This window comes from Zeus faber (genome assembly GCF_960531495.2).
Source record: "Zeus faber genome assembly, chromosome: 17".
NCBI classification, from domain to species: domain Eukaryota; kingdom Metazoa; phylum Chordata; class Actinopteri; order Zeiformes; family Zeidae; genus Zeus; species Zeus faber.
Window position 1 is genome coordinate 9,994,114 of NC_137204.1, and position 23,785 is coordinate 10,017,898.

The 23,785-nt window shown below is 41.9% G+C and overlaps 1 protein-coding gene across 1 annotated transcript; it reads left to right on the forward strand.

The window, feature by feature from the left end:
- The first annotated feature begins 793 nt into the window (after positions 1 to 793).
- Positions 794 to 20,115, forward strand: sbno1 (strawberry notch homolog 1). Its single transcript, XM_080017863.1, has 32 exons — positions 794 to 910; positions 1,001 to 1,099; positions 1,211 to 1,438; positions 1,600 to 1,738; positions 2,742 to 2,842; positions 2,960 to 3,056; positions 4,522 to 4,682; positions 6,044 to 6,177; positions 8,903 to 8,993; positions 9,094 to 9,255; positions 9,403 to 9,538; positions 9,800 to 9,905; positions 9,989 to 10,142; positions 10,779 to 10,961; positions 11,089 to 11,186; positions 11,297 to 11,442; positions 12,684 to 12,884; positions 13,008 to 13,175; positions 13,278 to 13,447; positions 13,563 to 13,694; positions 13,784 to 13,919; positions 14,024 to 14,136; positions 14,228 to 14,299; positions 14,451 to 14,550; positions 15,549 to 15,623; positions 15,738 to 15,884; positions 15,991 to 16,085; positions 16,183 to 16,269; positions 16,923 to 17,060; positions 17,165 to 17,241; positions 17,341 to 17,534; positions 18,063 to 20,115. Exons 1-32 carry the CDS (start codon positions 797 to 799, stop codon positions 18,203 to 18,205), a joined length of 4,197 nt encoding a protein of 1,398 aa, XP_079873989.1. The 5' UTR covers positions 794 to 796; the 3' UTR covers positions 18,206 to 20,115.
- The last annotated feature ends 3,670 nt before the right edge of the window (positions 20,116 to 23,785 follow it).

Sequence of the window (23,785 nt, forward strand, 5' to 3'; positions counted from 1 at the left end):
CCGCTCTTCCACGCCCGTCGTGTGTTTAGATGCACGGCGGAAGGCGTCGAGACCGCAGTTTGCTGTGGATTAAAAACAAACCAACCAGAAAAGAAAGGTAAAGGCGAAGCAATGCGAACAAAAATAACTAAATGTGGAGTCGAACACTAATGGAGTTGTTATGTCGGTCAATCCGCGAGCGGGTGGTTGACCGCGAAACGTGGAATGGCGTAAACATTTAGCTTCTGCTGCGTGTTTGGGTAGAAATACAGTTGCGTTACAATCAACGTTGGCGTGTGGGTGGATATAACGCATCGTCCTGATGTCTTGCATGTTTATTTTTTGTAATATATTTATATACTGTACTTCATATCTTATACACTTAAGGTTTTTATTGGGCTATTCATCACTCTTTCCTTTTCATTACATTCCCGTTTTTGTTCCTCCGTTATTTAGTGTTTAATGACACCGTTGTTATTCATGGTAGCAGCTATATTATGAAAATATATAACAATTTTATTACAGCTTTAATAATAGAAAATTGAGTCAGTGAATGATAGGGCTGCGTGTAAACATTTGGACATTCTGCAAAGAATGCAATGATGTATCTTGGCCAATAGCAAGTGCAATAATAATCCAAGGCTGGCTGTGACTGAAGTATTGTCATTTAATTGCTATTCTAGACTTATTTACAAATATTTGTATCTCTGTGGGTAACACCATGCTCTGCCGAATATGACCTTGTTTTCAAAAAGTCGTATGATTGGTTGAAATAGTGCTTACATGTATTTTTTTTGTTATCGTTTTATTATTGCAGATGGATCCTGGACAGGATTTGCTTCTGACAGCCTTAAGTGAGAGTGGCATTTGCCCAAATGATTTGTTCGATGTTGATTCTCAGGATGTTTCACAGTCTTCTTCAGCTCAGCAAGTAAGGCTGTCCTACATCATTTCTTCATAGGAGTCTTGATTTTTAGCATCATGAGACTGTTTGTTAATGATATTACTTCCCTTCTTTCAGCCCATATCGATCAGTGCCCTTGATGATGGTCAGGGGGCTGAGACCATGGGAGCGCTTAGGAGCGACGCCGCAGCTCCCCTTTCCACAGTTTTGATCAGAGTAAGTAGAAGAGCCATTCCAAAAAGCCACGATGTTCTGGTGCTGCTGATTTGTTTCTGTTTAACACTCAACATTCTTTCCCTCCTGTTGTCTTCATAATTCTACCCACAGCACAAACCTCAGCCATCAACTACCAACTTTGTCTTAAATCAACTGAATCAGTTGCCGTCGCTAGGAACCGTTGTAACCAAGCAATCAACGACAAACCCCATCAAACACACCATAACGGTAACTAAGGTGGTGCATGTCGCCTCGGCTTTGCGAGGATCATCAACCAGCCTCTCTTCTCCAAATCTCTCTCCTTCCGTGTCCACAGCGGTGCCTTCTAACAGAGAACAAGTACGTTTTTGGAATGCACAGGGTGTCTCTTTTCTTAAAACAAAATGATAAAGTACAGGGCAAAGAATAACAGATCCTATTAGCTCAGGTGTACTTGCACATTTATTTTTCCTGTGGTGTATGTGTGTTTTATTTTTTGAATTTATTTATTTTTAATAAAGATTCAGTTGAAGGACCTTCTTAGGACGAGCAACCTGAAGGGCACTACTCTAAAGGGCAATAGTCTGATGGAGCTCATGAAACTCAAGCCTCCGCCAGACATTGCCCAACCCGTGGCTACAGCAACATCTACAGGTGGAAGTAAGTGAACGTGTTGACTCACTTTATTCCTCCGGAATGAATACCATGCCTGATAAAGACAACATGAACTATTTTAACAATACAGATTGGGTTTTTTATTTTTATTTTATTTTTATTTTTTTTTTGAGGCAGATTTTACACTGTTTGAAAATGGCTGCTTTTAGTTATTCAATGAATAATTTAAATAACAAAGAATAATATAATAATAAATAATTGAATTATTATTATTATTAATTCATTGAAAATTCATCTGCTTTGTATGTTCAGATGTTTATTTATGAAGGTTTGCATGAAAAAAAAAATCCAAATCTGTTCAATCATGAGTTTCAATATAAGTTCGATGGTTATCTGCTGTTTATTTTTTTTATTTTATTCAAGCATGACGACAGGGAACTATCCAGCTATTTATCTCTGCAGCCAACCAGCACTAACTAATCTAAGGAGGCTGGCCTAACCAAGTCATTGTTGCAGGTCATGCCTAAATTTAGACATCAATATGTTATGGCACATTTTACTGGAACATGCTGCTTTTAAATAGAATAGGGTTGTTGGGTGTGTCAGACATAACCATTTAATATTTTACCAAAAAAAACTTTTTAGCAATCTATCTTTTGTTAATGTGATGCAATTCACCTTTTTGGTTCAATATTAACTTGTTTGATGGTAATATGGCATGATGATGATGGCATCATCTTAATTTTTTTTTCCAAGTCCACATTGTTTGTCCTGTTTTACTATTAAATGGGTAACGGCATGATTCTAACTGTCCATATCATTTCTTGGGGAAATACAGTCTGTATGACTTAAGTTCCTGCAAAGCATTGTTTTGATTAGGACATTTGGGGAGCTAGTATATCCTGTAAATATTCTCATAATAGACAAAGGGTGTCCAGGTGCATCATACCTGTAGAGTCAGCGATCATGCACCTGTGCCTATTCCTACTATTAATGTTACGTCTCTTTAATATGATAGTTGTTTTTTTAGACTGTCCTTGTTTTTCAGATGAGCTTAACAATGGAATAAAAAAGGAGATGTCAATTAAAGATCCTACCCGCATTTGGATTAACGACGACATGAAAGTGCAACATTTTTCCCATTCTCTTGTAAGTATATTAAGTTGATGTGGGAGGGGAAATACAATCCCCAATTGATAGCATTAAATCATCATGTTCGCTTATTGTTTTCCTTACCATCTAAATGTGTCTAAATCTTACGTTTAGAAAACTTCCGGAATGAAGGAGGAGGATGAACCTGAGGAGGAAGAAGAGGAAGAACTGGGTCATGCAGAGACCTATGCTGAATACATGCCCATGAAATGTAAATATATGTAACCCACCTAAGGGTCATTTGGCGGCTTTCGCGATTTTCTTTTTTTCTCGCATCATTTGAAAGTGGAGAATCAGAGCTTCCAAACAAGGTGTCACTTGTGCAAATCAAGCAAATATTTTTAAAGCTATGACTTGTTAATCACAAGGGTGTGGCAAACTGTGTTTCTGAGATCATCAACGCCAAAGTTTTACCCACACCAGGTTCATTCAGCCAGCTCCCAGAATGCAAATGGTTGGTGGACACACAAAGCCTCATGGCTACTTAACATACTGCTGAATGGGCCACTCACGAACAGCTCAACAACACAACTAACTTGGTTTTTAAAAAAGCTTTTATTTAACAGTAAGAATATACATGTTTTATAAAAGTGTAATATTTTAGAGTTTAAAAGTACGGACAACAGAACAAAATGTAGAGTATCAATAATACGAGTCTCAGAAAATCTGTCCCCAACTCAACGGACTCACGTCATCAACTTCTTCCGTTGTAACAACAACGGACGTATCATCGGTCTCAACCGGTGGTTCTTGAAAATACTCAAGTTTCATTGTCACATTAAGTTTGAAATCTACTGTTTGAAATGTTCTCCAAGTCCGGAATAATATCAGATTCAGCGTCGCTGTCGTTCTCCGTGTCCCTGTCGGAGAACTATCATAGGGGAAAATAAAGTCCAGTACGCGCTGCTAGCACTGACTTGGACCTATTGCACTGGTCAGATTAAGGTCTGAAAAACGATTCAGAGCCTCCGCCACCCACTTTGCGTGATCCATAACAATGCGGAGAATAAAGTTTTCACAGATAAGTGAGACCGAAACACCCCCGTGCTGCGCTTTAACCGGCTGTTTACGGAAGTGACGTAGGTGCGTGACGCGTTTCTTCGTCTTCTTCTACGCCTGATTTACAACTGTGGCTCTGTGTGTGTGAAAGTAGTACAATTTAAAGGTTGAATACTATCAAAACAGTTTCACATTATGACTTCATATCGTGTGGAATATGGATGAATGATCTTCACCTGGACGCTCGCTTTAAAGGAAACCATCGATCGGCGTTATTCAGCGCTGTTCCGTGTCTCGTAAGTGAACTGCGTTTCCCCATGTAATCAAACGAGAATATGTAACTCCACAGTTTAACATTTTTCTACTATTTATAAATCAAACTCGGTTTTGAAAATACGTTGAGATTAAAAAAAAACAAAAAAAAAAACAAAAAAAAAAAAAACAAAGGAACACGAATCTGGAAAAATCTAAATTTCCTTCAAGAAAGGTTTTTTTTATTTTTGTTTTTTTTCCCCAAAAAATTATTTGGCTGCTCCGGGCGATTTTAGAAATGCGCCAGGCGGCGAGTTTTGCTGTGGTGGGACACGTATTGGTTCATGGCCGGTATGCAGACTCCTGTTTATCCAGCCGCGATCCCGATGGTTGGTCCGTGGACCATTCTCGTCTTTGCATTTCAGTGAGAATTGGCCTTCGGCATCCCGACGCCGTCGTGGAGACCAGCTCTCTCTCCAGCGTCAACCCCCCTGACGTTTGGTACAGACTGTCCATCACAGAAGAGACCATCGATCATGGCTGGCTGTCGGCACTGCAGCTGGAAGCTATCACATATGCAGCTCAGGTTTTTACCTCCTTTTCTCTTAACTACCTAGCTTGAAGATGTATCTTGTTGTTGACTGATAATACAGTGACCAGACAGCAGGAGAATGAGTAACGGTCTAATTCAATGGCCTTTTTATTTTTTATTTTATTTTATTTTTTTGGTAGGAAAAATGGAGAGAAAAAAGAACATTAATTGACCAGCTTTATATTGAGTGTTTTTCATCTAAAAAAGGATTGTTTTATTATTGTTAACACTATATGTTCTTTCAATTTACAAATTATAGCCCTTTAGGTCTGTGACTGCTTCAACCAGGCTTGGATAAAGTAGTCTGACATAAGTAAAATAGGGCCTTTTTATTTTTTGAATTAAACTGTCCGAGTATAGCTTCACCACCCAGTGATCCTGCATGGACTACTATTATTATACATTGTTTTTATATATTGTGTTTTCTAGTATTGTGTTAACATACTGGCCTATATACAGTGTGCCAGTGTATGGTGAGAATAACTTTCATGAAATTAGTACTTGCATTTGGAGCATTATAAAGATTATTTGTGTCCAGTCAAAATTGAAGACATTTAATGGCACAACAAAATTCAATGGTCATTGATTCAGTCCTGTGTTCCACAATGGAAGATGAAATTGCCGGTTAAAAGGAAAGTCACTCTTTGTGACTCGCAGACCCCTGAAGTCCCGCCCTCACTGTTTGCTGCTTATTGAAAGTTTATTAATATTACATGTGTCACATGTCTAAATTGCACCAAATTCGACACTGCACGCCCTTGGGTCCCGAGCAATACACACCCCATATTTGAAGTCGATCAGATGAACGGTTGTCAAGATAATCGAAGGACATACAGACAGTTCTTCCTTCATAGTTAGATTAGATATTTTATTCATTGCCGTGGGAAATTGCAATGGCGGCAACAGCTCACATTAAATAATAAAGCAATGGAATAAAAATATAAAAAAGAAAATTGTGGAAATACAAAATCTTAGTTGACAGTACATAATAAAAAATAAAAAATAAACCTAAATAAATAACCTAATGATAAACAGGAAAATAACTTAAAATGGTAACATTTGGTAATATACAATAACTAATGAAATAAAGCTAGCTTTGACCCGGAAAGCTGAAACTAAGACGAGGGGGAAAAAACATTTGATGTCTGTGTTTATTTCTAATTGAAGTCTAATAATGCAAAGGGTGATATTGGGACATAATGTTATCCTCGGGTGGTGTAGTTGCTTTCAAAGGGAAAGGTGTGTGGGGGTGCATGGGTCCCTCGTAGCCTTGAACCAAAAAGTAGCTTGAGAGCGATCTGTTAGACATTTGTTTGTTACAAAGCTAAAATGTATTTTATTTTTCCTTTTTAAAGCAACATGAGACATTCCTTCCTAACGGCGACCGAGCCGCCTATCTGATAGGAGATGGAGCTGGTGTTGGGAAAGGAAGAACCATCGCTGGGATAATCTATGAAAATTACCTTTTGGGGAGGAAGAGGTCACTTTGGTAAGCCCTTCCCCACATGGAATCTGGAACATTGCTGGATAAAAAATATCCAGCAAAGGCAGTAGGCAGGCATTCACACATTGGCCTCCTTTACAGAAAAGTTCTATATGAAGTCTGTTCCCACATTATGTCTCTTACAGATACATTACGTAATTGGTTAAGGTTAGTACGTTACGTCCAGTGTAGATGCGATCGTTTGGACAATCTTGGCAACGGTCATGGAATTGGTTTAGTTTTTTCCTGACTCTCAGAGACCTTCGCTTCCCGTCCCCCTGCCCCTCCCTGGTGGATTCGGTTCCCTCCGCTGAGGGAGCGGGGACAGAGCCCAGTCCCCGGACGCAATAACCCTCACCCAAATTTGTTAAATCGGTGTGATCATTTTCAACCTGTCCTACACTCCCTGCTTCCAGAGAAGTAAAGTTCTCCACCCTTTCTACCTCTCCCTTTCCGCTCGTTCCCTCTCTGGCGCCGCACTCCAGTGCCGCTGGCGGGCAAGGAAAGCACTTACAGTGGGGCAAAAAAGTATTTAGTCAGCCACCAATTGTGCAAGTTCTCCCACTTTAAAGATGAGAGAGGCCTGTTATTTTCATCATAGGTATACCTCAACTATGAGCGACAAAATGAGGAAAAAATAAATCCAGAAAATCACATTGTCTGATTTTTAAAGAATTTATTTGCAAATTATGGTGGAAAATAAGTATTTGGTCAATAACAAAAGTTCCTCTCAATACTTTGTTATATACCCTTTGTTTGCAATGACAGAGGTCAAACGTTTTCTGTAAGTCTTCACAAGGTTTTCACACACTGTTGCTGGTATTTTGGCCCATTCCTCCATGCAGATGTGATGTTTTGGGGCTGTCGCTGGGCAACACGGACTTTCAACGCCCTCCAAAGATTTTCTATGGGGTTGAGATCTGGAGACTGGCTAGGCCACTCCAGGACCTTGAAATGCTTCTTACGAAGCCATTCCTTCGTTGCCCGGGCGGTGTGTTTGGGATCATTGTCATGCTGAAAGACCCAGCCACTTTTCATCTTCAATGCCCTTGCTGGTGGAAGGAGGTTTTCACTCAAAATCTCACGATACATGGCCCCATTCATTCTTTCCTTTACACGGGTCAGTCGTCCTGGTCCCTTTGCAGAAAAACAGCCCCAAAGCATGATGTTTCCACCCCCATGCTTCACAGTAGGTATGGTGTTCTTTGGATGCAACTCAGCTTTCTTTCTCCTCCAAACATGACAAGTTGAGTTTTTACCAAAAAGTTCTATTTTGGTTTCATCTGACCATATGACATTCTCCCAATCCTCTTCTGGATCATCCAAATGCTCTCTAGCAAACTTCAGACGGCCTGGACATGTACTGGCTTAAGCAGGGGGACACGTCTGGCACTGCAGGATTTGTGTCCCTGGCGGCGTAGTGTGTTACTGATGGTAGCCTTTGTTACTTTGGTCCCAGCTCTCTGCAGGTCATTCACTAGGTCCCCCCGTGTGCTTCTGGGATGTTTGCTCACCGTTCTTGTGATCATTTTGACCCCACGGGGTGAGATCTTGCGTGGAGCCCCAGATCGAGGGAGATTATCAGTGGTCTTGTATGTCTTCCATTTTCTAATAATTGCTCCCACAGTTGATTTCTCCACAACAAGCACACACCTATTGCAGATTCAGTCTTCCCAGCCTGGTGCAGGTCTACAATTTTGTTTCTGGTGTCCTTTGACAGCTCTTTGGTCTTGGCCATAGTGGAGTTTGGAGTGTGACTGTTTGAGGTTGTGGACAGGTGTCTTTTATACTGATAACGAGTTCAAACAGGTGCCATTGATACAGGTAACGAGTGGAGGACAGAGGAGCCTCTTAAAGAAAAAGTTACAGGTCTGCGAAAACCAGAAATCTTGCTTGTTTGTAGCTGACCAAATACTTATTTTACCGAGGAATTTACCAATTAATTCATTAAAAATCCTACAATGTGATTTCCTTGATTCTTTCCCCCCATTCTGTCTCTCATAATCGAAGTGTACCTATGATGAAAATTACAGGCCTCTCTTATCTTTTTAAGTGGGAGAACTTGCACAATTGGTGGCTGACTAAATACTTCTTTGCCCCACTGTATGCCTGATGTGCCCGCACCACACTCTTGACTCTAAAAGACCACGTCTAGGGTCTAAGTGGCCTTTTTTAAGAAGAAAAATGTAAGAATAAAAAGACCCGTCTCCTTAGAGACTGAACGTATTTCAGTTTCCCATCTTTGAAACAGCCCCACAGTTTGGATCGGACTCAGCATTTTTCTGAAATTGTATCCATTCGTTCGTTCATTCATTCATTCATTCATTTATTTATTTAATTTCTTGCATTTCTTTCCCTCTTGCCAGTCAAATCACTTTCAAAAAATTTGTACGAAATAAATATTTGTAGAAACCCACTGTTTGTGCTTTGCCGGTACTCACATTCAGCTCCACCCCTGCCTTGCGTTCTTGTCCCGGCAATGTTACTGTTTCCATTCACAGCCGTACCAGCATTTTCCTGGGAATGATACTAGGTCAAGAGTGGAAAAATTTTTAACTATTTTTACAGAGCATTGACACGGCTCCTTTTCCCACATTACCCCAATGCAAAACATTGCAGTGGCTTTAAAGCTTTCATTCCATATGGGAAAGGGACTGTGAACACAGTCACAAATGGTTAAGCACGAAGGAATAACACATTCTTGACATGTTGACATCTTTTTTTCGTTTAGGTTTAGCGTTTCGAATGACTTGAAGTACGATGCCGAGAGGGATCTTCGGGATATAGGAGCAAAGAACATCCAAGTCCATTCGCTAAATAAGGTACAGAGATATATCACCAAACACTCCCATGCATGATGCATTCATTTCCTTGTGACTTGGGTGTTAAACGTTGAATTGTTTCTTGTCTTTTAATACGCAGTTCAAATATGGCAAGATTTCTTCCAAACACAATGGGAGTGTAAAGAAAGGTGTGATTTTCGCCACATACTCTTCGCTGATTGGCGAGAGCCAATCCGGAGGCAAATACAAGACCAGATTCCAACAGCTCCTCCACTGGTGCGGGGAGGACTTTGATGGAGTTGTATCCTTTTCACGCAGGCCACGCCAAGACTTTTATTTTTTTTTTTATACACTTTAATCCTTTTTTACCTTCTGGATCGTACTCAATATAATTGTTATTGCACCTAGTAATTAAGTTGTGATTTTCTTTAACTGTAAAAATCTTAAGATCGTCTACGATGAGTGTCACAAGGCGAAAAACGTGTGTCCAGTGGGATCGTCAAAGCCGACTAAAACTGGGCTGGCAGTGCAAGAGCTGCAGAACAAACTTCCCAAGGCGCGGGTCGTGTACGCCAGTGCGACAGGTGAGCGCATATGGAGTTCCACATCCAGCTAATACGAACTGGATCAGGCTTGGGCAGGGCCATACACCAAAATCTTCTATCCCTATATGGGTCGTTTCGTATCTCGATAACTATATACATCACGATATAACACCCTTTCTGTATATTCAATTAATAGTTAATAAATAGTTAATGCCTGTTTGACGCGGCGCAGAATGGAAAGGTGCTTGTCGGGGCTCTCAGATTGTTTGTTTATTTGTTTCCTCTACTCTCATCATCCAGGTGCCTCCGAACCTCGCAACATGGCCTACATGAACAGACTTGGCATCTGGGGCGAGGGAACCCCGTTCAAGGAATTTGGAAATTTCATCCAAGCCGTTGAGCGCAGGTGAATACATTTAATTGTCAAAATGGTGTGGTCTGGTGGGGTGATGAGTGATGACATCACGTTTATTTTATTCTGATTTTTAGAGGTGTCGGTGCGATGGAAATCGTGGCCATGGATATGAAACTGAGGGGGATGTACATTGCAAGGCAGCTGAGCTTTACGGGTGTGACTTTCAAGATCGAGGAGGTCCCACTGACCCAGCAGTACATCAAGATGTACAACAAATCCGTGCGTCTGGTAAGAACGCCTGGCACATTGTGTGTGTGTGTGTGTGTGTGTGTGTGTGTGTGTGTGTGTGTGTGTGTGTGCCAACCAGCCACAACATTAAAACCAAGTGACAAGTAAAGTGAATAACATTGCTCCTCTCAGTCCAATGGCACCTGTGAAGGGGTGAGATATATTATGGGACATGTGAACAGTCGGTTCTCGTAGTTAGTGGTGGAAACAGGAAAAATGGGCAAGCGTAAGGATCTGAGCGACTTTGACAAGGGCCCAATTGTGATGGCTAGAAAACTGGATGGCTAAAAAGGCGGAGGCAGTGTGATGCTCTGGGCAATGTTCTGCTGGTAAACCTTGGGTCCTGACATCCATGTGGATGAATAAGTAAAGTAGTTAAGTCTTTGACTTTTGGGTACTTGTATTTTGTAGTGCCAGGATGAACCCAGTCACACTGTTAATTAATTTTAAATGTTCACATCAAATGTGTAAAAGTCAACTAGGGTGGATAAGCATCAGCGGTCAGCGTCCCAACTTTGATAGCACAAATTGCCCAGGAAGGTTATTTTACAGCCAGAGCTCCTATAGCCCCTTGGCGTGTTCAGCAAAAAGCCTCACAAATCACTTTGCCCCTCTGCCCCCGTTCCTCTGCCACAGTGGGTCAGCGCTCGTGAAAAGTTCCAGCAGGCAGCCAACCTGATGGACGCTGAACAGCGCATGAAGAAGTCCATGTGGGGCCAGTTCTGGTCTGCTCACCAGAGATTCTTCAAATACCTCTGCATCGCCTCCAAGGTCCGCAGGGTGGTCCAGCTGGCGAGGGAAGAGATCCAAAATGGGAAGGTGGGATGGAGTCTTTTTTTTTTTTTTTTTTTTTTTTTTTAATCATTATTTATATTGTGTATTGCTGCCCACAGTTGTTATTATTATTATTGTGAATTCATCTGACAAACTTTCTTTTCTGCCCCAGTGTGTGGTTATTGGTCTTCAGTCAACAGGGGAGGCACGGACACTCGAGGCCTTGGAAGAAGGGGGAGGAGAGCTAAATGACTTTGTTTCCACTGCAAAGTAATCATTTACACAATCACCTGATTCACACTATATAAAAAAAAAAATGACACACAATATCAAGTGCTGAGTTTATTTTTTCGTTATAATTTCTCCTTTTTTTTCCCCAGAGGTGTGCTCCAGTCCCTGGTTGAGAAGCACTTCCCGGCACCCGACAGACAGAAGCTCTTCAGTCTGCTGGGCATTGACCTCTCAGCCAAAAAGATGCCCACTCCTGCTGCAAAGGCAGTCGAGCAAAAGGGCAAGAAAAGGAAAGGTAGGAAGTAGGGCTGAACGATTAATCAAATTCAAACCGCAAAGGCTGCGATTTATAAAAAAAAAAAAAAAAAAAAAAAAATGTTGTTTTATGTTCCACGATCTAACCCAGTGATACTCAATCCGCTGCTCTTTTCAAACTGGTTGCAGCTCTTTAAAGTGTTATTTAGTATTTCAATAGATTTTGTCTGAGACATTGTCTGCAGTATTCAAAAATGAACTTCCTATTAGACACGTCAATCTCTGTGACATCTATAGAGATCTGTTTCCTGGTAGTGATCAATGATCCGTTTACTGACTGATCAATGGCTGATCACCTGGTTTCCAGTGGCAATTTTATCAATTATTCATATTTAATTAGATTATTACCGTATATAGGTAATAACCTGGAGCCGCAACTTATCACCAGACGAATCGTACCACGCAAGACCACTGTGTCCAAATCCTTCATCTGCTTCCAAGCGACAAGCACCACAACAGCCGAAAAACTTTTATACCAATACACGGTTTTTATTTAAGCCATTTAACTTAATTTAAGTGCGATATTCCAGACATCCACATTCCACTGCATCTACCACTGCAGCGCAGAAACCCTGCACTCAGCCACAGCAGACACGCGCAGTAGAGTTGGCTTGTCGCTTTTGTGACGTCACTTCCGGTTCGCCGTCTCCCATCTACCGTATACATTCATACATAATTAGTGGATAATAGTAAATTTGTGGTTGCAATGATAATAAAAACATGGTAATAATAATATGGTCATAATAATAATTTCCTTTATTGCATACATCTAACCCTGTTCATTCCTTAATAAGATTACTAGTAGCCTTTTTTATTTTATTTGTTTATATGCATAATGGTTTCATGGCGGAAAGGGACGTTACAGAAATTTTGCTCTTGTAAAAATATTTTCTAGTAATGTGGCTCCTGACCTGGGAAATGTTGAGTACCACTGCTATAAAAGGATTTATTGCTTGTGTTGAGTGAATAATACAGAAGATAAGGAACTTAAGGGAAAAAAATTGCATACTTATCTAAAAAAACTAATCGCAATATTGGTCCAAAAAAAACGCTACTCGATTATTTATCCAAAATAAATAATCCAAATAAAATAAATTATCCAAATAGTTGGGCCCTAGTAGGAAGACAATTGTGCCACATGATCAGTTTAATCTTCACTCATTCCATAATGGTAAGGGTGTGCAGGACTCATCGTAGCTCCCAAATTGATTTGCACCGCAGGTCCAGAACTGAAAAAGCAGTTCAAAAAGAAGCCCCGTAAGCACGGTGGGCTTTCGGCCAGCAGTTCGGAGGAGAGCCAGTCGGAGCAGTCAGACAAAGACTCTGATAGGGATTGCGAGAGCGACGACAGTTTAAAGTCAGTCAGCTCCGCAGACGACGACGATTTCAACCCGTTCAGAGATGAGTCAGACGATGAAGACGGTGAGGGTTTTTTTTAATTATTATTAGTAGTTATTTATTTATTTATTTATTTATTTTAAAAAATCGATCATTTGGGTGGGTACCACAGCTTTTTTTGTAACATTAATATACTCTCTTTTCTAGATCCGTGGCTTATCAGGAAAGAACCTAAGAAAGGGAAAGAGAAGAAAAGGAAAAAGAAGACCATCGACCCAGACTCCATTCAAAGTGCCTTGTTAGCTTCTGGGCTCGGCTCGACCAGGCTGGCGTTCACAGCACCTGTTGTCACACCCTCCACCAGGAATACCTTAGGTTAGTCTCTGAGCTCTTTTTAAGCACGTTTTGCAGAATAATAATTTTAAAAGGCATAATGGTAACCTCTTCTTCTTTCTTACCCCGCGGGACCCTCACTAGTCAAGGCCGAGAGCGAGGACAGCTGCCTCACGGGTCAGGATGCTGTGGAAGACGCCCAGAAGATGAAGAGAGACCTGATGGAGAAGCTTGAGAAGCTGGCCGGGGATCTGCCTCCCAACACCCTGGACGAGCTGATAGACGAACTGGGAGGACCGGACAACGTAGCGGAGGTACTGGTGACCTTCCAAGTGGCTGTCGTGAATTCTATTAGTTCGGATCTACATTATGAGTTTGGTTCGTACGTTTTAAGTGGGCTGATGTCTCCAATTCCCCCCAACGCTTTAGATGACCGGGCGGAAGGGTCGGGTGGTCAGCAACGACGATGGGAGCATAACATATGAGTCACGCTCAGAGCTTGACGTGCCGGTTGAAATCCTCAATCTCACAGAGAAGCAGAGGTTCATGGACGGAGAGAAGGTAGGCGGAAATGTACATTTCTGCTCGTCTTTGGTGGATTTGAATAGGGAAATAATCCCCGATTTATTTTATTCTATTTTATTCTCAAGAACATCGCGATCATCTCCGAAGCTGCCAGCTCGGGTATATCCTTGCAGGCCGATCGTCGTGTCAAGAACCAGAGGCGGCGAGTTCACATGACTCTGGAGCTGCCTTGGAGTGCAGACCGAGCCATTCAGCAGTTCGGTCAGTGCACACCTTGTCTTTGCGATTAAAAATAAAGAAAATAATAATAAAAATAAATCCAAAGGTGCTGATCGTCCTCCCTCTCTTCTTCTTATTCCACACAGGGAGAACACACAGGTCCAATCAGGTCACCGCTCCCGAATATGTGTTTCTCATATCAGAGCTGGCAGGGGAACAGAGATTTGCATCCATCGTCGCCAAAAGGCTAGAAAGCCTGGTATGTTCAGGTTTAATGTAGAGGAACTATACATATTTGTTGGTGGATGACTGGTGGCCCCTTACAGTACATCTGTTGCTTTTTCTATCAGGGTGCACTCACTCATGGAGACCGGCGAGCCACGGAAACCAGAGACCTCAGCCGATATAATTTTGACAACAAGGTAAGGAACATTGTCTAAAATGGAAATCTCTGAATTTACGTCTGTTTGTATTTGCTGGTCCTGAACTCCAGAAGTTAGAGCCGATGACAAGGTGTTACTTGAGACGCATTCTAATGCAGCAGACGGACATTGTGTCTCTCTCTCTCTCTAGTATGGCAGAAATGCTCTGGAGATTGTGATGAAATCCATTGTGAAACTCGACGTTCCCCTTGTGTCGCCGCCTTCGGACTTTGAAGGGGATTTCTTCAAAGGTTCGAGCGTCGCAAGCTTTTACAAATGTATCTTTGGACAGGTTTCTTTGGTGTCGTTCACTTAGTGCTGGGCAATATGGCCAAAAATGTTATCACGATAAAATACTTTATACCATTCGATAGCAAAATATTTCAATTATAAATTCTTTCTTTTTTTTTAATATATATATATATATATATATATAAAGAAGACAGTTGTATGCCATGATGCATTTTAAAAGCGCATTTATTGGTGGCATAAAATAGTCCAAAATAAACACTCCTAAAATGAAACACATAATTGTAAAAAAATATATATACATTTCCAACAAAACTTGGCAGCATTAAGCATCCTCTTTCACCTTCTTAGTTATTTTTTTTGTTTGTTTTTTTTACAAAATAAATATCAAAAGAAAATAAGGGGTGATAACAAATCTGAAGATAAAATGCGAAACAGAATTATATAATGTACATTGCACAGCTCTCGTGATGTAAGTTAGAAGTGAACAAGTGCAGCTGCTTTAATTAACATTTCACTTACATAACATTTAGATAAAATAAATATGGCAAGTAGGCCAAAATCTAAAGAGATAATAAAGTTTGTGGCACAATGGATATTTCCCGTCTTCTTTGGGACGGAACTTAATTGTCCCCAAAATAAACGCCAAAATATCGATGTATGTGGCCCTCTTGTCAACCGCTCTGTCTCCGCTGCAGTGTATATTTGCAAGCGCAACCTTCCCAGGAGGGAGGGGCTGACCTACAAACGTAATTGGCTAGAGGTGAAAGGTCATCTTTACGTCGTCCAAATTGATTCGCTTTGCGTTGCCACTTGACAAACGCGTCAATAACTTTACAAATCTCATTACCAAGCTCTTTATTTCAACATTGAGGAAAAAAATAATGGGGTTATTATCGTTTCGTTGCCCTGCACTAGGTTCACTCCAAGGATTTTCATGTAGTTTGTTTATTTTATGTAAGACACGAAAAAACATTATTTTTGGATGGGTCCTCTGCAGAAATTCAAGGTGGACTAATAGGAGTTGGTCTCATCAATGTAGAAGACAGACTCGGCTCAATGTCACTTGACAAAGGTAGGTGGTATGAACAATATTACGCTGACCCCGATGCTCTTTTATTTTTTTATTTTTCCCTGCAATGATGGTCGTGGAGTTTAAAAAAAACAAATCTGTCGCCGCCTTCTCCAGACTACAACAACATAGGGAAGTTCCTCAACCGTATACTGGGCATGGAGGTGCAGCAACAGAATGCCCTCTTCCATTACTTCTCTGAAACGCTAGCGGCGGTCATTCTGGAAGCCAAGAGGAATGGCAGATACGACATGGGCATCTTGGGTGAGCACGGTGTCCAAGTTGCACGAGAAAGGAATCTAGAAGAAAAGCCTTGGATGTTGAAGGCATTACATCACCTTGACACCCCCCCCCCCGGTTCTTTTTACAGATCTGGGCTCGGGTGATGAGAAGGTGAAGAAAATGGACTGCAAGAAGTTCCTCACACCTGGCTACACAACCTCAGGACACGTCGAACTTTACACAGTATGTTTAAGTGTCACAGGATGACCACTTTGACCGTACTCTGCTTATCAGCTGCTGCACGGCACTCGTATCACTCTAATCGTTGTGGCTCTTGTAGGTAAGTGTGGAAAGGGGGTTGTCGTGGGAAGAAGCCACCCATGCTTGGGCGGAGCAGAGTGGACCAGACGATGGCTTCTACGTACAGGTATGGATGGATGTTCAAGGAAATGACTGTTGATGTTAACAAACTCTGATATTTACTACGTCTGCTTGCCGCACCCGAGAACCAAACAGAAAACGCATGGTTGCTGAGAATGAGTCCTTAACCTTGGCACTCAGGCGGTCCTGCCGTTCACACACAGGGAGTCTTTAGATTAAATTGAATTATTATAACGTTGCTTAATGCAGCTTTAATCTCCCATAATAACAGTTAACAAATAATGAATGTTAATATAAACAACACAACATTTCTTTGAAATCATATATATTGGCCAAATAGACTGGATCGCATATCAGAAATAATATATGTTGTAATCCAATGCCATTGTCAATGAATAACCCCCCCCCCCCAACGCTACGGTGAATATTGGGTTTTTAGATGCAAATGATCAGCTTAGTTCTTGTTTGAGACCAAAAACAGTTTTGATCAGAATCGGCAGATACTTAGGTTAAATAAAATTTTGAAACGAAAAGGTGGTATCGTCCCATCCCTAATTATATATTGTGTAACTGTAGCAGAATATTACGTGCAAGAAGCAGAACTCTAGTCACTGAGACTTGAGTGGAGTTCATCTGGGGTATTTAAATTCAGTTTCATCATGATAATGTGTCTCCTGTGCATCCCACTTTCACGTTAAGATCCGGAACAACAGGAAAACGGCCATATTGGTGAAGGAGGTGAACACCAAGAAGCGGCTCTTCTTGGTGTACAGGCCCAACACCGGCAAACAGCTCAAACTGGAGCCATACACCGACATCAAGAAGCGCTGTAAAAAGGTAACGTCACCCTGATGCCGCTGACACCACCACCTTAGAACACACTGGGTGACTCTCCTGATGTGTTGAATCACGATTGGGTTTTTGTTTCTTTTGGCCTCCAGGTCTTGTCAGAAGACGCCAAGCAACACTGGATTGACCAGTACATGTCCTCTGCAAAGATCTGTTCTCATGCATACTGGTATGTGCACTATGTCCACACTTTTTTTTACTATTACTATTTTATTTTTATTTTTTTTTAAGCAACATATTTCATTGTTGGCTGTTGATCTGCCCACAGGCGTGGGAACTGTAAGAAGGTCTCGGTGGGTCTGCAGTGCGATGTTGGCCTGCGGTGCAGATCGTACTACGTCCTGTGTGGCTCCGTGCTCAGCGTGTGGACGAAGGTGGAGAATGTGCTCTCCTCCGTCAGCGGAACCAATGTCAAGATGCAGATCGTTCGTCTCCGAACGGAAGATGGACAAAGGATAGTCGGTAGGCCAAGGAGCCCAGGGTTTGGAGCGCTTCACATTAGTGGGGTTCTTACCCGGGTGCTTGAATTTCATGCTCAGAAATTTTAAGTACTGGAATACCATGAAAATAGACCCCTTTTGTGCTGAGTGCCTGAAAAGTACTTGGAGGGGGGAAAAAATGCAGCCATTGAAAACCTGTGATATTCCCCCTGGTTTGGTTGTTCAAATCCTAATGTAATAAAATGATTACAGGGAAATTTTAATTTAATCCAGAATAGTTTGAAACACTTATAATAGATGACAATGAGATTTGTATGTATGTTAGATATACTTAGATTAAATAATAGACAATGAGATAATGACTATATTTTAATGAATTAAGATGACATTAAGAATAGGATTACATTGGTTTTGAAGTCCTTGAAACAGGGCTTGAAAAAGTACTTGATAGCCCTTGAATTTCATTTTGTAATGTGCAGTGTCAAACATCAAGATTTCAGTTGTCCTTAACAGAAATATATTGCTCCCCCCCCCCCATCTTCCTCCCCAGGCTTGATTATTCCCGCAAACTGTGTGTCGCCTTTGCTCAACATCCTGTCGACCTCAGACCAGTGCCAGCAGCTGGCCGTGCAGGAGCAGCAGAAGTGGCAGCAGCTTCACCCCCAAAGTCTCAGTCATTTGCCTGGCACATAGTGTGTGTGTGTGTGTGTGTGTGTGTGTGTGTGTGTGTGTGTGTGTGTGTGTGTGTGTGTGTGTGTGTGTGTGTGTGTGTGTGTGTGTGTGTGTGTGTGTGTGTCCCCCCTCCGAACTTGACAAATCGCCTCCCAACCTAAAAGGAGTTCATTTCATCATCACCATTATTCCTCCTTCCGGATCTGTGAATTCTCGGTCTTTCCTGAGAGCCATCCCATAATGGTACTCCTTATTGTGAAGCAGCAGTCACACAGAACTGATTTCAGGGTTTTTTTTTTTTTTTAATCTTTCTGTCTTTGAAGACCAGATGCTCTGACCTAAACAGGCCGGTGGATTATTTACAGTCCTCTGACATTCAGAGTGAAGGATTTGAGATGCATTTCTTGAGAGAGATGGGGGAGGTCCTGAGGCTCCCCCACCCCCCAAATTGTATAGATACCCCCCCCCCCCTGTGCATGTGTTTAAATTCACACTGTCCCAAATGTGACCAGGCCCTTTTGGAAGATCTGCAGAAAGGTCAATCAGACCAACTGCACTAAATTAGGTTTATTCACAAGGGATTTAAAAGCTTAGAAATGTAAAGAAATTGTCTTTTTGGGGGGCGGACTACAATGTCATACCTGTATTTCTTATTTGTGATTTTCCTTCAGTTTAAGTAGTAGTTGTCACAGTACACAATACCAGGTGTGAGTAAAGGTGTCTTTTTTTTTTTTTTTTTTTTTTTACATTTTTTTTTTTTTTGCCATTTATAATCAGTCCATCATTCCCAAATGATTTTCATATGACCAGTGATGCTTATGACTTAGCGTTCTTGATTTACTATATCCATAAACGATATATTCGAAAAAATTCAGCTGCATTAAAGTGATCACACTTGTAATTTGGAATTTTCCTCAATCCTTTTATAAGTATGAGACTATTACAAATAGAAACTTGTATGATATTGTAGTTTTGTTTTTTTGTTTCTTTTTGCTTGGGTAACAATGCTTCTAAATTTGTAAATTATTTACATCAAGTCTGAAAATTTTAACCTGCGTCACCTCCACCTTTTGGTCTTAATATTGTCTTTGTCTTGACAAAAGTTGAACATAGAAGGATGTGAAATATATTGACTAAATATATTTTATTGACAAAAATGCAAGTACTGATTTTTCCTTTCTGTCACTTAGACCAGTTCCAGGCACTGCAGGCACTTTTTTTTTTTTTCTCCCCCCCCTCTCTCTTCCCCTCATGAACGGCATTGAGCTCAGGGGTGACAACTCGACCACCGTCCTTTTCAAATCAAAATGGGAAAAGCCAAAAGTTTAAAAACAACGCATGACCTTTACTTTCCAAATCTTACTTTTACACTTTTAGCTCTGACAAATGACACAAATCTTTCTTCAAATTCACTCGAGACTGCCACTGGAAGCAACAGACCAAAGTCTGGCACTACAAGCAGTGAAGTAGTTAATAAGAACGGCTGTAAAGGAACGCGTCACAGGCGGTATTTCCAGACACCCTTAACCTGTGGATTTAGCACTCCTTCACCTGTGAATATTTTCTTCTACCCGAGTTAAAAAAAATAAAAATAAATAATTGTTCAAATGGGAGCCAGGAGTGGTTCCTCGTAACGATGTTCATTTTGTACGCAGTTCAGCGACGCAGCGGAAAGTGTTTCTGGGGAGCAGATGCACTTTCCCGTTGCTGAACTGTGCGTGTGTGTGCGCTCGTGTGTCTGTGCGCGCGCTCGTGTGTGTGTGTGTGTGTGTGTGTGTGTGTGTGTGTGTGTGTGTGTGTGTGTAATGTTCCAACCGGTGATTTGTTGAGTTAGCAGAGGGGGAACCCCAACAGGACTTTCCTTTCTATCCATGCACGAGTTGCACTACTGATTGACTTGTACAAAAAAAAAAGGCTGCGTTACGTTGAATGAGTGCAATGACCAATAAAGCTTGGTATACTTCTCCAGCTGCCGTCCTTGTTGGATGAGAAATACAAGTGATTGTGCCCCGTGATATTGGATTGGCTCTACAAGTTTAGAAATATCTTGACGTGATTACTTCTTGTCTTCAAACGTGAAGATGTCAAGCTCTCCTTTTTTAATGGTAGTTCTGAAGTGCTCGAGTTGGTGAGAAATTAGTTTTCCTCACTATAAATCAGTGCTGCACGACTGAAGTCCTGAGACCTAACTGCATGTACCCACAATTCCACATTGTTTTCCTGCTAATGTTTAAATGTCAATAGCCCCGTTTGAAGTTAGATAGAAATGAGTGAGGGGCGGGCCCCAGAGATGATTTTCTGTTTGAATCATTCCACCGGGGCCTAATTTGCCCTTTTTTTTTTTTTTTTAACAAATGCTGTACGACCTAGTCTTTGGAAAAATCACAAAAAAAAGTGGAAAGCATAATTCTCAAAATGTTTGATGCACGTGATCATGCACGAGTCAAGTGAAAAATATGATCAAATGAACGCATATTTTTTAGTTTGTACATGTTTGAGCTTTGTAAGAAATGTTCTCACATTTTGTCGATCAAAAACCCAAACATTGACGAATGTTATTCCAACATTTAAAAAATAAACGCAAACCATTTGTATTTGAAGACCAGATCACACATGCATTACTGCAAGCCGCATATCGTCCATGTTCATTTCATATTCGATTACGAATCCAAGAAAGTCTTTTGTGGTTGAAATGTTTTCAGGTTTCCCAGGTTAAAAATTGGAAATAGCATTTTCTCTTATTTATATTTAGACGTAGACTTCGAAAGAATTGATAAATGTTAGAAAGCGGGCCAAATTTTGAGCTTGACATTCCCAGTTTTCATACCAAGTGGGCTGTAAATGACTGATGCGGGATACCGGTTCTAAAAATAAAAAGCTCGTGTTTTCTGAGTGGTGCTCTGCAGTGCGCTATTTCAGTCGATCAAATAACCCTGCCGATGATTCCAGGGGTCGAGATGTGATGGGATACGATGCACAGGTGAAACGCGGTCATCGTCTTCAACGGCTTCGCTGAGGCCGCTCGAACCCAACTCTCCCAGGCTTCTCCGCGCTCCTCCCACGCTGGGGGATTTGGCCTCTTAAAGTGCAGGAGCTGCAGCCTTGTCCACATGCTGGTGCCTGTCTGCTGTATCAGGCGCTGCCAAGCAGGCCCGGGAGGCCTCTTTCTGCCTGACAGCCCCCGCCGCCCCACCCCCACCACTTCCACCACCCACCAGGTTTCTGTGCCGCCGCCATGACGGCCACACCAATGGCTCCCACAGTATAGCAGCCATTTCCGCCATGAAGGTCCTCAAAGGGGCCCCGCGGAGGATTCCGTTTGCTGAGAAGTTTGTTGTGGTCATACGTCCATGTCTATAACCCGGTCTCCCAGGCCAATGCATGCTCAGGTGGCCCGGGTTGTTCTGGCCAAAGTAAGTCACATGTCCTCGGTTGGATCCTACAGCTCAGACATAATGTACCGGATTACGTAATATTAACACATGGATAAATGGTCTCAAACCCTTTGGCGCTTTTGGAAATGTCACTTGGCTATTCTGAGGATGCAACTTTTTACAGGAACACGCTGCTAATATCATGTTGAATCAAACAAATACCCACACTTGTCTACTACTCATGCAAATTAATATTACTGCACATGATCAGTGGTACCTCATAAGGTAGCATGAGACAGGTTTATGGTGCAAAAAAAAAATAGGGAAATAGGGATACTCCAGTTTTCGGGGGATATTACCCTTGCACGCTAACTGTGTTAGCGCAATGCAGGGCTGCATATGGAATCAGCTAGCGTAGCTCCTGTGAGATGAAGGCTGACATCCAGCAGCGATCCCCCTGCGTTTCACAGACTCACCTAAATATACCGAATGTATATATATTTCTTAATCATTGCGCCGATGATCGAAATCGACCGATGTCTCGGGAGCTTTGTTTCGCATGTCCTAACTTCCGTCCTTCCTTCCATCTGAAGTGGCCGTACCACCTGACGTTTGTCCCAACTCCATTTAGGTATCCTTCGAGTATCTAAAATTCCGAAACCACACTGGGATGGCTGGGTGGGTTGGGTGATACGGCCGATGCCGTAGCCTATTGCAGTGTTTCCAACAGTATGATTGATACATTAATACAAATGAATGCATTAATACATTTTCTACCCACAGCCCAGACTCATCCATTCCCTTCAGGTTGTCCTAAATAGAACATGCATTTCTTAGATTTCTTAGAAAAGGAGAAAAAACAACAATCAAATACCCAAACCGGCTAGAGTATTGCGGTATTAGTATCCTGCCCCCGTATTGGTCTACCTTTCTCCAGCGGGCCTGACTGTAACTTTTGTTTTGTAACTGGCTTGACGATCAGGTTTTATTTTACATAACACTTAAAACGTGCATTCCCAGGTGGACATTCGACGCGTGGCGCGCATGTCCGACTGTCCCGAATTTCAAAATCGTCTTTCGCCAAACCCGCACACCCCGGCCCTGCCCGCTGTGTAGCATCGTGTGGGGTGAAGCGATTGTTTACCAACACCCAGTTTGAGTGTCGGTGTGCCGCCATTTCTGGGCCGCGCCACGGCTTTTGGCAGCGCCGCGGTGTCGCGCCCCTTCGCCCGTCGACACACCGATCGATGGGGGTTGGGCGTCATTTGCATAAGTGGCGCTCAGGCCCCGCCCACACAAGAAAAAAAACCACACAAAGCCTGCTCGGAAAAGGAGAAGACACTGTACACTGATGGAATTTAAAAATTATAAATACATATATATATATATATATGTATATTTTGGCCTTTATCATCGACATGTTTTTCCACCGCTGGTTAATAGTGGAGTAACAGTATCTCACTTAAACACCCATGTTCTGTCTGTTTGTTCCGTCATATCATATCCTATGGTGCAATATTGAGACGCGTCAGTGTGTAGCTGTGACATTTCTGACATGACGGTGTTATTGTGGGAGAAGCGTCTGGAGCCTCATTATTGTACTATTCTGCCCTTTCTTACGGCGCATAAGGTTGAATTTGCATGAACTCTGTATTGAGCATTTTCACATGTTTTACATTGTATGTCAAAAACCTATGGACTTTCTCAAGTAAGGATGCAAGGTGTCAGTGGGTATACATATGAAAATATGAAATATAATGGATATATCATCATGATATCTATTATAATAATATATGGACACAGCTAATAACGGCCGGATGTGTTGATCCCACTTAAAAGCACTGTCCTCCATGAACAGTTGGTTGAAAATAAAGGTTGCTTTTTAGCAGTCACCACAAGTTAATAGTGTTCAAATCAGGGGTCAAAAATATTTATCCATCTATTACTGTGGATCAAATGACTTCCCACTAATTGATGACGATTCAATATTATACCAGATTTTAATTTAAATATCATAACCCTGAAACACGCGCAGGCCTATATACGCATGTTCAGTGGGCGTTGCAGGGGGACATTGAGTCCACACAGATGAACTGAAAACAGTCACCCGGCGTGCGTGGAGCCACACACGAGGACACGTTCGTGCGTGCGTGCGTGCGTGCGTGGGGCTGCGGGGCCCGAAGCAGCGGCTCCGCGTGTGTCCGCCAGCGGCCAAGCGGAGCAGATG